The following is a 14,888-nucleotide window of genomic DNA, read 5'->3' on the forward strand; positions in this document are numbered from 1 at the left end:
TCACATTATTAATCAGAATCTGCAAAGTAACTAAAAGAAATGTAGTGGAGTAAAAATACCAGGATAACCTCTGAATTGTAGTGGAGTAGAATTACAAAGAAATAATGAGCTGTCATGTGGGTATATATTAATGCTGCCCATTATGGATATAAGCGATTTTCACCCATTTATTAATTATATGTTTTAAATTATAACACCAATGTGTTTAATACTGGCAACTTCTAATTGTGGGGAAAACTAAAACGTTCCTAGTCTCAGATGTTCAGTCAAATCGGTTTGCTCTGGGACGGAGATGACATTGTCTTATGGTCATGGTGTTGGTATTATTACAGTTAAATCTATTCTGCTGCATTGCTGTATAGCCATGCATTAACATTTGCATGTCCACCCTGCTGCAGTCTTCAGCTGTGAGTCACGCTGCTGCTGTGTGTTGACCTGGCAAATGAAACTTCCCTGGAGACTAATTTGTCCACCAGAGCTCGAGAGCTGCACCTGCAGGGGAAAAACCCCCACCATTTCCTATGTGTACGTGTAGATAACAATTAATAATCAGTGTAATTTCACCCCATATTTAAGATCATCCCACAGCCATTAGCAAGCACAAACACACCGACTCGGACATAGTGTTAACGCAGAATTCTATGTTTATTAGAAAGATCTTCAACAAACATTTCGTCTTTTGTGTAAAAGTACTACAAAATGCAGCTGAACCCAGGGGAGTAAAATGAAGTTTACGGGGTCTTTACAGAATGTTTTCACAGGTCGGACCGTCTCACAGCCTGCTAGCCTGGCTCCACCTTGGAAGCTTCATTTCTCTGGGTGCCTCATTGGATTTTCCGTGGTGAAACAGGGAAACAGCAGCGGCCATGTTTGATCAAAGTCTGCCGGTGGTTGGCAGGAGGAAAATGGCAGCTCTTTCGTACATACTCCGGATATGTGCAGCCCAAAACCAAAATAAAGTACAGAAAAAATAAAGACACTGTACATAGACTCTCCATCCTATGTGTCAAACTATAAAATACAAATAAATGTACATATCAATATTGTATCTAAATAAGTGCAGGGCTCTTTTACAGGTCACCGACAATAATAAAAATAAATCTGTATGCCTACAGTCTTATTTTCAAGTGTTCCTTCTTTTTTATTGTCAAAAATCGATATGCGTTTAATTGATTCTCAATAGGAACTTCTGCTCTGTAATCCTTTTTGATTAATGTGCTCTTTTATTTGTTTACATTATCAGTGTTAGAATAGTCCCGCCAACAATACAACTCTCTTGTACATACAGCGGGATGCATCGCGCACTGTTTACCTGATGCCATTTATACAACGTGACACACTCGCAACCTCTCATATTTTGCATACATGTATAAGGAAGAAGCAGAGAGGGAGAGAGAAAGAAAGAAAGATCTGTGCTCAAACATCTGCGTCCTCTAACCTCACTCGTCTCCTAGTTTACTTTCCTCTCCTCTCCTCCTCCCTATCTCCACACTTTTACTCTCCCTGCCCTCATCTTCCTCTCCTCCTCCTCCTACTCTCTCTCGTCCGGTGTTTTTCCGAGGCGCTTTAGTTCCACAGTTTGAGGAAGCTGTCCCAGGATCCTGTGCAGACACCCATACCGTCAGCAGGGACACCGGTGCAGCTCACCCTGTTGTCGTGGCCGGACAGCACACCTGGAGGAGAAAGAGAAGAGGAATCGAGGGTATTAAAAAAAAGCAAAGGAACGGAAAGGGGAGATGGTATGCAAAGAAACAAGAGAGTAGGAGAGAAAATCAAAGGAAATAAAGTGAAGAAAGAAGATCAAAGAAAGGGAAAAAGGGGGAATGGAAAGGAAAGTAGAGGAAAGGAAAGACAGTCATTGTTTGTCCCTTCCGTTCAACCTCTACTCTAAACCTCCACAGGACATTTCTCAGTCTAAAAGAAGATATAGACCTTTTTCAGGGACAGGGAAAATCCCCCAAAAATCCGGCCTACTCACCAACTTTCTCTCCCTTCAGTGAGTCCCAGATGTGGCAGTTGAAGTCATCGTAGCCGGCAAAGATAAGGCGGCCAGAGTTGGAGAGAGTCAAAGACGTGACGCCTGCGTTCAGGCTTGCGTCCTGGTAAGTGATCACTTCCTGGTCGGAGCGCAGGTCGTACATCTTGCAGGAGCAGTCGTCGGAGCCTGTGACGAAGGCGTTTCCATTGGGGAAGAACTGCCGGCAGGGAGAGAAGAAGAGAATGTGAATGGGAGCTCAAAATGCCTTTTCAACGCCTTTTATACAATACCTAACTTTCTGAAAATCCAAACATCAATTTAGTTGAGTTTGTGCTTTAAAGTAGTTATCACACGTTAGATAGCTCATGTTAATGCACAAGAATGCATAGGTTACATCAGGGTTTGAAATTAGCACCAGACAAATCCAATATGCAAACTTCTGATGGACACATTCATATTTGCTTATTGTATGTTGGATTTACTTTACTCTAATGTACTAATTCAGACTTTTACCTTTAAAATAAAAAAATAAATAAAACCATTATCATTTACAATAATTTGGTGGACCCCTGCAGGAATGCTGAGGATCCCTTGAGGGTCAAGGACCCCCTGTTTTAGACAATGATTCCAATCTTTGTAAAGAATATTTTTTCACCCCATTAAACTTCCTTATCCTAGGAGGTGTTGTAAAACGATCGTTTTTTCGACTTTGGTAATCAATACCTGTGAACTTTCTTAATTCCTTAAAGTTTTAACTTTTGATTTTTTTTCATTGCCTTTAATTCGGGGCCAGGACAAAACCTTCAAGGCAATTCTAAATGACTGTCATAAACCAAAAGCTGGTTCGTCACAGGCACAGGTTCAGGTATTACAATCCCAGAACTAACATTCAGGTTAGTGATAGATATGTGTGCACAAAATATAACAGGTATAAAAGTGATATTATTTCAGGTGCCATGCTTCTTGGGTCCCTCACATTGATGGCGTCAGGGACGTGCACAGACATTTTGGGGGCAGGTGCTCAAGTGAGAAAAAGGGCACTTCCCATAATCATTTATAAAAAAAAATGTTAAAAAAAAAGTTAAATATAGTTGCACATCTCTGACTTACTGACCAATTTATTTGAATACCCTCACACTCACGCAATTCACGAGCTACGGAACTTCACAGTCTAATCTCCCGACCTGATATTTTAATTTTGCATTCAATCAATATATTTTTGGACAGGGAAACTGTGCGCAAACAGCAGTAGATATATATTCATTTATAAAAAATAAAAAAAGGGGGGAAAAAGGCCACTTTCTCTGGAGGAAGAACAAGGGCAAGGGCTGAAGCCCACTTTGATTTCTATGTGTGCACGTGCCTGGATGGCGTTGATGTCGCTGGTGTGTCCGGAGAAGGTCTGCTTGCAGGTCCCTTCCCTCAGGTCCCACAGCTTGGCCAGAGAGTCACAAGCTCCGGAGACAAAGGTGTTCTCGTCGTTGGAGAGGGCCAGAGACATGCAGTCTCCAATGTGGTTGGTGAAGATGATCTTCTGCTTGCCAGTCTCCAAGTCCCACAGACAGCTGGAGAGGGGAGAGAGGAAAAGTCAGGGAAAGAAAGAAAAGATCGATCACATTTTCAACAATCAAACAAATGTGATCATGTGTCCACTACGCATTAACAATGTCTGCCATGCCAATGATAGAACACTGACATTACTGTCTCATGCTAGATTGAATGGCTATATGGAAAATAATTGTGTATTCTACATAGACGGATACCCAAATTATATATCATCAAAATATAAATCTACTCTTCTTGTTTCCGATCTTTTCCTTAAATGGGGACACAGGACAATTGTTTTATGTTGGCCATTAATAAGTAATAGCCTGAGCCAATGAAGACATGTCATTTTGTAGATGTTTCCAATGCGTTTAATTTAACTAACCATAATATATTTTGTGATATGATGATAATTTACTCACCAGGTAGTGTCACCGGAGGCTGTCAAGATCTCATTGTCACTAAGGAAACGGCAGCAAGACAGGTAACCTGGGTGGGAAGATGACGTGATGAACGACTCATTTCTTTGTATGCTTTTTAATAACAAGTTGAGATTCTGTGAAAATGAGGCCGGCGAGAGTTGTATCCTCACCTGTGTGTGCGTCCAGCTCCCTGAGGGTCTTTGGGCTGGCAGCCTTGATGTTGTACACTGTGCACATGTTATCCAGACCACCGCTGGCCACCAGGTTTCCAGAGGGGGCGAAGGCGACGCTCATCACCCAAGCTGACTTTAGTGGGACAGCAACCAACTGAGGAGTGGAAATGTAGTTTAGTTGTTTTGAAAACTCCCTTAAATATCAGTGTTGCATGGGCTGCTTCAAATCACTGTAGACACAATTTGAACCAAATCTATGGAGGATAATTAGTGACGGGCAAAAGATTATTCTCAATATTTCAACTTTGAATCCAAATTATATTATAGAAATACATTAAAACGTTCACTATTTAATTAATGGCTGGCATTTATACTAAAAGTTTGTCTTTATTCTCGATAATTTGAATATATTTAATATAGAGAACATCTTTCATTTTTCCCATTATGCCTGACCATAATACTCAAGCGTAAAAATGTATCAATCTTCCTATCACGACTTTATTTCTGACAAGGTTGAAGCTGAAGTTAAACCATCCCTGACGTTATTTATCTCACCACTGAAATCCAGACTAATCAAATTATTTGAGGATTAGAAGCTCCTACAGGAAGGGCAAAGTAACCCGACCAATCACAGGCTCAGATCAACTCCTTTACCTTAAACACTGATATTCAAAAAACATGATCAAAGAATAACTTCCCTTCCTTAGCAAAGAACCACGAAACACAGGACTAAGCCTATCAAGAACATCAAGACGACTAAGCCGTACACAAATACAATAAGACATATGGGAGGCTCCCAAAATAAACAAAATATTGTTTGTATGTAACATTTGTGAAAAACAAATGTACAATCTGATTTGAATTTGAATTGAGGGTACTTCAATTCCACAAACGTATCTGCTTCAAATTATTTTTGTTTGCCACAACATTAAATATGACATTTTACAAGGGCAGCTGAGTCGATTGTACTTACATTTTACATTTGACTGTTTACCTACTCAAGTAACATTTGTTACACCACAACAGTGTTTTTAAAGTGTATTATCATATATATTTAGTTTACATAAGCATAGCATCTGAGTACACTGAATTAGTTGAGCTAATTAAATGTATTATGTCAAGATTACACATATAATTGTATTATGTTAGTTGAAAGCAATGATATTAGGTTGAACCTAATGTTTTATAAACTTAATATTATTGCTTTCAACTAACCTAATTTCTTCAGTGTACTTCCTCTACCACTGGATGTCAGTGTTTCAGCATATTTGTCATACAGACTTAATATAACATCGTAATCGTACCTTGTTCCCTGTATGGGTGTCCCAGACAAGAAGCTTGCCATCCTGTGATGCACTGACCATTGACCTGTGGGAGAGACGAGACAGTAGTAAAATATTATAGAGCAGTAATTTAAAAAAAACTCTAATCATGAAATGTACTACTTTATGACATAATCTGTGTCTTTTTTATAAATGATCTGATAGGTGGACAAATTCCTTGGTAGCATAGCATCTGTTCAGAAATGTTGGCTTTCTGAATCTTCCATATTTAGACGACCACATCTAGTCTGTAACTTTTGAATAAATAAAGATAATACCTAAGTCAAGTTTCAGTGTCCTGGTACTTTGCATGCTAGCTCACTGTCACTCTGTCTTGCATAATAAAAGTTATTTGTTAGGCCTAAGCTTTCCTAAAGTTGACCAGTGGAAACTGGAGACTTTAAAGGGGAACACAACCTAAGCTCAGTTTTTTTAGTATGTTGTTATGGTATGAATGTTTTGTGTTAACATGAGCTCCTTTCTCTTAAAGTGGACCTATCATGCAAAATGCACTTTTTGATGTCTTTTATACATAAATATGTGTCCCCGGTGTGTCGGGGAACTCACGCAGCGTCAGAAAATAAAACCCTCTCTCTTTTCCTCCGTACCCAAATCTCTAAAAACTGAGGTACAACGGAGCTGATCCAGATTTGCGTCCGATATGACGTAATATCGGAAACGTTGCTATCAGAAACAATGCCCGACTGTTTTGGACGTAATATGGTCGGTGTTTACATTAGCATCGCATCTAGGATTGCCTTAGACCAGGGGTGTCAAACTGAAATACACAGTGGGCCAACATTTAAAAATGGGTACTAGTCGAGGGCCGGACTGGTTCAATGTTTATTGCAAAACTTATTGAAATGAACTTATTGCACATATTAAACCTGGAACTAACAAAGCTTAAATGATTGCCTATAAAAACAACATGAAACATTACATAATCAGTTGCATTCATTTCTTATGGCTCTATCTGCAGCTTTTCCAGAGTCATTTCTTATGATTACATTTTTCTACAGGCCAACAACAGCTTCAAAAAAACGATTCCCCTCAAAGAAAAAACCAAACATGCCCTGTTGTCTCAAGAAACAAAGTGCAGAAGGAAACATCCATTGAAACTCAGTGTGCTGCTCTGTGATGCACACTAAGCCAGATACTTGGCATCTCATCTTGGGTGCAAGTTCATCAATGTTTGGGCTCAGGCTCTGAGCTGAGGAAACCCTCAGGATGGAGTGACGGTGTGCGTGCAATATACCGGAGGGCCAGATCTAATAGTAATTACAAATGATCCTGCGGGCCGAAATTAAATCCACCAAGGGCCTGATTTGGCCCCCGGGCCTTGAGTTTGACACATGTGCCTTAGACCATGGGAATAATCTATGAGTTTCCAAAATGGGGGTGGTTCCCCCGCAATGTGTGATGGTGGAGAGGCTCCTGTTCCCCTCCTCCTCCTCCTCACCTGGAGTCAGAAGACCAGTGCATGGAATAGATTTTAGCCAGGTGACCTTTGAGGGATTTCCTGAGCTTCAGCTGCACACGGCCTACATCGGTTGCTGATCCTGCTGCTGATGACATGTTGCCGTCATTCACAGCTTTACGGGCCGCCTGGTGGTCAAACAGGGAATTACATGTTAGGGTGAATCGTCAGACACAGTATCAAACAACTAAATGATCATTAACAAAGATAATCATATTATAAAAATGGCCATTGTAGCATTAGTTTGTGTAATATTAACTAACTTTATTGTGCCATAGCTGAGGAACGAAAGCTAAATGGTAGAGCAACTACATCCTGATAACATTAGTAAACCAATCATTCAGTTAGGGTTAGGGTTAGGGTTAGCAAACATTACAACATTTTAGGCATACTTTATTAAGGATTTCTTTATGGTAACCAAATCCTGTGTATAACATCTTCTAACATTACATAGACAGATAACCTTTACCCTAATCTTTTTTCAAAGAGACAAACTTTTAACCATCTAAATAAAGTTTAAAGATGCGAACAAAAGTTCCATTTAACAGGTTTATAAACTACAATTTCTTAAAAGTTTACAACTCATTTAGTATTCATCAATAACTACTTCAAATAATATGGACAATTTTTACCACAGTTGGTGTTAAAATTGCATACATACATAGCATTACTACCAATTAAACATGTATTAATAATAGTTATGGCGAGTAAGGGTATTAGCTAACAAGATTGCCTTTTCTTTGCCTATTTTCGTATGTCCAATGGAAACCCTGTGTCTGAAATGTGGATGATTTTGAACTTTTCATGTAAACCCCGAGATGAACTGTGTCTTTATCCGTTGAAATGTTGGTTTAAACTAGATAAACCCTTTTAAAACGGATATTGTAAAAATACATTGTAACAAATGAGAAAAAATAAGGATTTTGTTAGGACATACGTTGTTTTCACATGACATATCGGAATAAACTTCTACAGGAAGTATGAAAGCTGCTCACCTCAATCTGTGTACGGAGGCCATCGCACTCCTTTTTCAGTGCATCAATTTCAGCTTTCTCTGCAGCCATGGCGACGGTTGCTTGGGGATATTACTGACGGAGAAATGAAACTGTCACTCTGAAACAGGAAAGAGGGACAGAAGAAGAGGATGGGAATGAAGAACGGAAAACAAATCAAGTTAATAAAGAATCAACCAACAAAAAGTATTTTCAAACTCCTGCAGCACATCACATTTCAGATATGCAGAGATGCAGTGAGCAGGCAGTGCATCACCTGATTCTTTGATCTGGATCACTTAGGTCGCTGTTACACCACCAAGTCTCAACAAAGATTAGACACATACCTGACTGGTTTAATCCCTCCCTAAACCAAAGTTGTAATACTGTTAGCTCCTGTTCTTGTCCAGCTATGGTGGTTTGAGTGTGAAGGGAGGGAAAGATGAGGAAAAAGAAGACATGGGAAGATTTAAGGACAGATATGATGTTCATTAGGGAAGAAAGGAAGGAAAGAGAAGGCCTAAAACAGAACGATAGCTTCAAGGGAGGAAACAAAGCACAAAGAAGGAAAGGAAGGAAGTAAAGGAGGACATTTAAGAACTAAAACCTAATCATTTTTTACAACAAATGCAGTGATGTTAAAACAGTGATGTAAAAGTATTCTCTGAACTGTATCAGTCTATTTCTGAGTTATACAGTGAAAATGTTCAAGCAAACATCTCTAGAATTTCCCCAAACTCCCCTTTAAATTGTGCTTACTGACATTACTTTGAGTATTTTCACTCATGGAATTTATGACCCATTCATATTAAGGCGGTGCTTTAGGATTTATTTTGAGGTATCTAAAAAAAAACGTTGTCTATAATTCTACAGAAACAATTAAACTTTTGTAATCAGCTTTCTTGTTTTGCAGATGTGTAAGGTCATCTCTTTGAAGGGCTTGTTAGCTCAGGCTCCAAGCATGTACATGGACTTCAACATTAATATATTGAAGGTCACTCCTGCTTTTTATTGTCCTCACTGTGTTTTCTAACTGGCTGGTTCCTTTACGACATCATCATTTTCATCTCCAGCCCTTCGTGCAGAAGTTGGATGGATGTGCCTAATGCTCAGTAATAAGAAACTGACGCATGACTTATTTAACCCCAATTAACTGCATATTGGCAACGAAACTCTCTCGAAACTTTAAACTTATTATACTTTATTTACTGTTTAATAGGGAAAATCTCAAGTAGGCTATGTATACATGACATGTTACAAAACATATTAATTGAATACAACTACTTTTCAACCTTTTTTTGTTATTTGTATGCATTGTATTACTTTGTTAAAAATGTGATTCAACACTTAAGTGTGTGGGGAAACAAGCCAGTAAAAAAAGAAAGTTATAGAAAAAATAAAAAATTAACAAAATATGAAGTTTATATAAATAGATCATGCAGGAATACAAAAAATTGCCAAATTCCAGCTTCTCAAATATGAGGTGTAGTTTGCAAATGTATGTCATTACACATTTGATATCTCTATGCTTTCAAATATGTAATTGACACCCCAATAATATTTGAGATGTCACCTTGTCAAAGTGACAGCAAAAGTTGAATCCTAAGAATATTGGAGCATGGGAAGTTGCAGTCCAATCAAATTGTGTCTTGCACAAATAAATAAATCAAAATCAAATCAGTTTAACGGTAAAGTTAAAGGTTCAGGGTGAGGCCTACGTACAGTGGTGTGGTGGAGGATTTGGGAGGGTCAGTGGTGCTGCTGCTGGGCGGAGTTGGGCTGGGAGGCTACAGGGCTTTAAATCCCAGCAGGAGATCTTAAGGGAAGCTTTACTGCTAAAATCTCCTGTCATCCGATTACTGACTGCTCTTTACCTCGGGATCAGAGAGAGAAGGAGGGAGGGTGCTGTGGACGGTGGGTGATGTGGAGGGTCTGTTGTAGTCAAACATCAACGGCTCCTCCACTACTGTCCCCTTCTCTTACTTAACACACATGATGGTGCATTTGTGCTCTCACACTCTCAAGGAAAACCATTTTCTAAAGCTAACAGCAAATTGAAAAAGTGCACCAGTAAAACAGAAAAGCCCTGTTTGCACTAGCATCCCAAGCAAAATCACCTGCAGCATCGAAATCTGCCGACTAAGTGAGCTGGATGAGGTTTGGCCTTGTGCGAAAGATCAGGCAGCAGCTTACTGCTGCCACACCTGAGGCACCAATCCTCTTTGCTAGCGTCCCTACAATCCAAAGATCACCTTCAAAGGGTTTAAGGAACCATTACTTTGGATGCAATTGTACCCAAGGACTAAATATATGACTTTCAAAAAGCTTTAACATAGGCTTACGAATATAAGAATGGAGTAGACTTCATGCATTAGGAAATGGCTACTGAATTCAAACATTCCATAATTCAACATTGTAGGAAAGCGAATGCTTCTTTAAAATCACTGCATATGCACAATAAGCGCTGCAGCTACATTACATTGTTTGCCATGTGCAGATAGAGCATCCCCATACTATACCAGTTTCCCATTTGTTTCCTGTGTTGCACACCGATGCTTTAGTCCCCTTCCTGTTTGTTGAACTTTTTATAAAATATCACAGAGTAAGATGATGCAGCTCCAAACATTGTCCAGGAAGCACCTGAAGAGAGTGCATTTACAGAAGCAGAGAAGAAGAAAACTCACCTTTCGTACACACAATGTGGTTCCCTTCTCTTCTTGTGCACCTGTGCAGCTCCTGGTCCCAGATACCTCCGGCTCTACCTTCCCCTTTGAGCTCTTTTAGATTCCACAATCCCAGGGTGCACAACCTGCTCGCTGGCTCCTCTGACGCTCTCCCCCGTTAGACTGATAGCAGCTTACTTGTGAGAAACTCTCTCTTTCTGTGTCCCTTCCTCCACAGTGAAGAACAGATGAGGATTGTAGGGGATGAAGGAGATAAGGGATGAAGGGATAAAGCTCAAAGATGGAAATAGAGAGGGAAGGAGAGGGAGAGAGAGAGGGAGGTAAGGAGAGGGAGAGTGGCGAGAGGAGCTATAGGTAAACCGATTGGAAGGAGAAAATCAGGTTATGAGGTCAAAAAACAAGAGCAGGTGAAGAAATGAAAGAAGAAGGTGTCAGGGAAATGCAACAGGTGGTGATGAAATGTGAGAATATGAGAGAAGAGAAAAAAAGATTGTGGAGGTTTGCAAAAATCTGTTGCACCGAAAAATCTGACCCATAGGGGAGCACTGACAAATCAGCTGCGCACAACATACATTTTAAAAAATGTGCTGTTGTTTTTAGCTAACACTACTGTGCATGTTGTAGGTGCAATGACAGCAAAATAGAAGCCAGAACCAAGTAACAAATCTAACTTTTTAATCAAACTAAGGACGCACGTTTAAACGTTTGCAACCTTTCATTCATTAATGTGAGAAATGATTGTCACTTCTTTGGTACATTTCATTTCAGGACATGTCTCCAGTGTCCTGGGATAACAGAGGTGATATTGCACTCTGATTTCTGGCATTGCAGTGCATGTTTACCGTCATGCAGGAGCGGGGTTGGATGCATGGGGCGGAGGTGGACATGGGTGAATTGGTTTGTCAGAGCTAATGAGCTAAACCTGGTTAATCAGGGTCTAATGGGATATCCGGGGACGGGCAATCTCGTTAGGGAATTAGAACAGGACAAGCTAAACGTGCGTCACACCTGACACACAGCGAAGACAAGTGGATCAAGAGTCAGACGTTTCGCCTTCAAAATAAGACAATAATTGTTTGACAAAATGTGGTTGCTGCTATTTTAACTATTCTTCAAAATGCAGGGACTATTTTTTTCCAAGAACATTTATTTACACCATACAGACAGGAGGGAGGTTGGGGATCAAGCCGTGACAGGAAGTAAAGCAGTTATTGGTCTACAATGGGAGATGATCTCATTTGGTCCGCCCCTTTCTGACGTCCTGTATTCAGACTTGTGTCTTAAGGTGAGATTTCCCCCTTTTTTTCCTCTTCTTGGAAAAGTGGGATATATTCTGTGTGATATTAATTACATGTCCACAGAAAGTGTTATTTGCCCTCATCCTTACTCATCCATTGAGGAGGTCAGAGGTCAGGACTAGCTACTCAGATAAGATAAGATGGTACTTTATTGATCCCAATTTGGGAAATGTTTTGCTACAGCAGCATAAGAAGACAAGGCAATGCACAATACAATACAATACACATTACAAGACTAGAAATAACCAAGAAAGTACAAAATATACATGTTGAATTAAACAAGGTATTATATATACAAATATATATATACATAAATACATGACGGAAGGAATATTAATATTAAATATTGAACAGATTATTGAACTCTAGATATAAGTCACATGTGTGTCCACCTGATGAGTAGAAGTCAATTGTTCTCTTGCATTTAGCTCTGTTTTGTTCTCCACCACCTCCTGAGGGTAAAATCTGTCTCTCTAGCTGCTAAATGTTTGACTTTGTTCACCAACTGTTCTAGAAATATGTCCATCCAAGCAGGTATTGTTCAGTGTTCATCAGGGATTTTTACCTGCTCAATGCTTCTGCAAATAACATTAATGACAGCGGTGAAAGTGAACCAAAGTTTGAAAGCTGTTGATCTGAGAACCAGAACAAATATCGGAAAGACACGACAATGCTCATTGGAGTTAGGAAAAATTGTCGTCAGGTGTCAGGTGGTGATTTCCCGTGGTCTTCAGCTCTCACAATAGCACAAATACGGCACTAAATTCGAGGGGGAGAGGTTTTATTTCCTGCCTCAGTCAAAGAGTGTCATGTCACAGCTCACATGCCAGTCCCTACTTCATTGGTTTGGCAGAGGATTAGGGAAGATGCTCAGTAAGCATTTCATCTAGATCTAGAGCAGTGGTGTCCAAACTTTTTTCACAGAGGGCCACATACAGAAAAAGATACCAAGGGCTGGGCCACTCACTAGAGGTGAGGTTTATTGTCTCATAAGTTAAGTTATAGGTTAGGAAAATTAATCAAATGTATAGGTCAATTATGCTTGATACTTGAAAATGCCTTAAGAACAAAAAACAGCTCTCCATAAGGTTTCATGTATTGTGTTGGAAGCTCATTCCTCAAAACAAAAGCCTCAGTTTGCTTATAATAAGGGGAAACATGAAGGGTCTATTTCAAGCTTATTAGCTAAATAAGTTATTGGTTCCTTTTTTCTTATCAACTAAGATTTGTTAGAACATTTTCCCAACTTTAATTGACTGAATTCATTTGAAAAGTGGGCTTATTAACACATGAATACTATTGTGTAATATATGTATAGTATATAAGTACAATATAAGACAAGCACAAGTTTCATTTGTGGGCCAAATTAGATTATACTTTTTTGAATTAGCTGAGGGCCGATTCAAACTGGTCTGCGGCTGCATTTGGCCCCCGGGCCGTAGTTTGGACACCCCTGATCTACAGTATAGTGATGGAGCAGACACACAAACAAATTATGAATGAAAATGTATTTCCAACCTTATTCTGAATGTGATCAGGAAGATATCAAGCTGGGTTTTCATTTCTAATTCCAAGCACAACATGTTTCTACATTATTTCTACAGATGCTTTTTCTTAGTCACCCTTGTATTTTTGTTATGACAGGACTGCATTGAAAGACAGATCAGAGGCCTTAATGTGATGACATATGATGAAAAATCACTGACAATGTCAAGGTCAAGCGATGCAAAGAATGCGTTGCATCAGTTTTTATGCCCAACGGGACACTAAAACCTCCAAAGTGATATTCAGACACTATTTGACCTTTCAAAGAGATATCTGACAATGTGCCAATTGGCTGTTTGTCCTCTCAAGATGTGCGACCACTTGGGAAATGTTAACCCCTCTGCTCAGCCTCAGGTAGTTTAGCCTACTTACTACACTGCAGCTCCACAGGTCTTCTCCTCATTGGCTGAATATCCTGATAATCCTGCGTTTGCCCTCATGCATCACGCTGAGATCATCAGTGAAGTTTGATGGGCTCCTCTAATGGGGACTTTTAGAATAAGCCTCACCTTGCACCATTTCTTTTTTTAGTAATTGATTCAGGCTGTTAGCTCGGGCCTGGTGACGCCATATTGCGATATCACTGTTAGTCGCCCTGCTTGGCTCTGTGCTTCTTTCCATAAACCAAAAGGCTGCAAGGTCCTTTAAGGACCATGTGTTCTGTCATTTTAGTATATAGTATATTTAAGTCATGTTACGCAATTCCCATAAATATAGTGCACACATGCCATATTTGTGCTTCCTTACTGTGAGGACATTTATGTCTATGATTGTAAAGAGACACATTCCACACTTCTTCTATGAAATGTCATGCACAGATACTATAACTTTGCGCGATACATTACATACATATAACAAAGTGTTAGTATTATTGTTATAATATTTTACGCATGCACAATGGTTTGTCTTATGTAGCCTATTTACTGCAATGCAATTTGGGATTTTATTATTATTATTATCATTTTAGCTTTATTTAATCAGTTTCAACCTTTTAGATTTGACTTTAAACACAGATCTACAGTACGTAGATCTATAGTCTTGTAAAAGTAGAAGTACCATAGGAATACTCTGTTATAAGTAAAAGTCCTGCAATCAAAATGTTACTCAAGTTAAAGTGAAAAATAATTAGCATCAAAATACACTTAAAGTACCAAAAGTAAAAGTACTCATTCTGCAGATTGGTCCATTTCACAATAATATATGTCATATGCGTTGATTATAATTATTGATGATTAAAGTATTATCAAAGCTGGTAAAGGTGCAGCTAGATTGAATGACTTTGTATACGGCAGGGTAGCTTGTGAATTTACTCCAGGTGGAACTAAAGTATGATTTAAGAGTTGATTATATTTCACATCATTAATCCAAATCTTTAAAGTAACTAAAGGTACAAAATACATTTTGTGGAGTAAAAGTACACACTTTACCTCTGAATTGTAGTGGGTTAGAAGT

General features: G+C 39.2%; 1 protein-coding gene across 1 annotated transcript; it reads right to left on the bottom strand.

Annotated features, from left to right (window-relative positions):
* Window positions 1-621: 621 nt before the first annotated feature.
* Window positions 622-7,981, bottom strand: gnb3b (guanine nucleotide binding protein (G protein), beta polypeptide 3b). Its single transcript, XM_034215116.1, has 8 exons — window positions 7,913-7,981; window positions 6,900-7,045; window positions 5,423-5,486; window positions 4,116-4,272; window positions 3,946-4,012; window positions 3,342-3,543; window positions 1,979-2,195; window positions 622-1,673 (listed from the first exon to the last, which is right to left on the bottom strand). Exons 1-8 carry the CDS (start codon window positions 7,979-7,981, stop codon window positions 1,567-1,569), a joined length of 1,029 nt encoding a protein of 342 aa, XP_034071007.1. The 3' UTR covers window positions 622-1,566.
* Window positions 7,982-14,888: the final 6,907 nt, after the last annotated feature.

This window comes from Gymnodraco acuticeps, unplaced genomic scaffold (assembly GCF_902827175.1).
Source record: "Gymnodraco acuticeps unplaced genomic scaffold, fGymAcu1.1, whole genome shotgun sequence".
NCBI classification, from domain to species: domain Eukaryota; kingdom Metazoa; phylum Chordata; class Actinopteri; order Perciformes; family Bathydraconidae; genus Gymnodraco; species Gymnodraco acuticeps.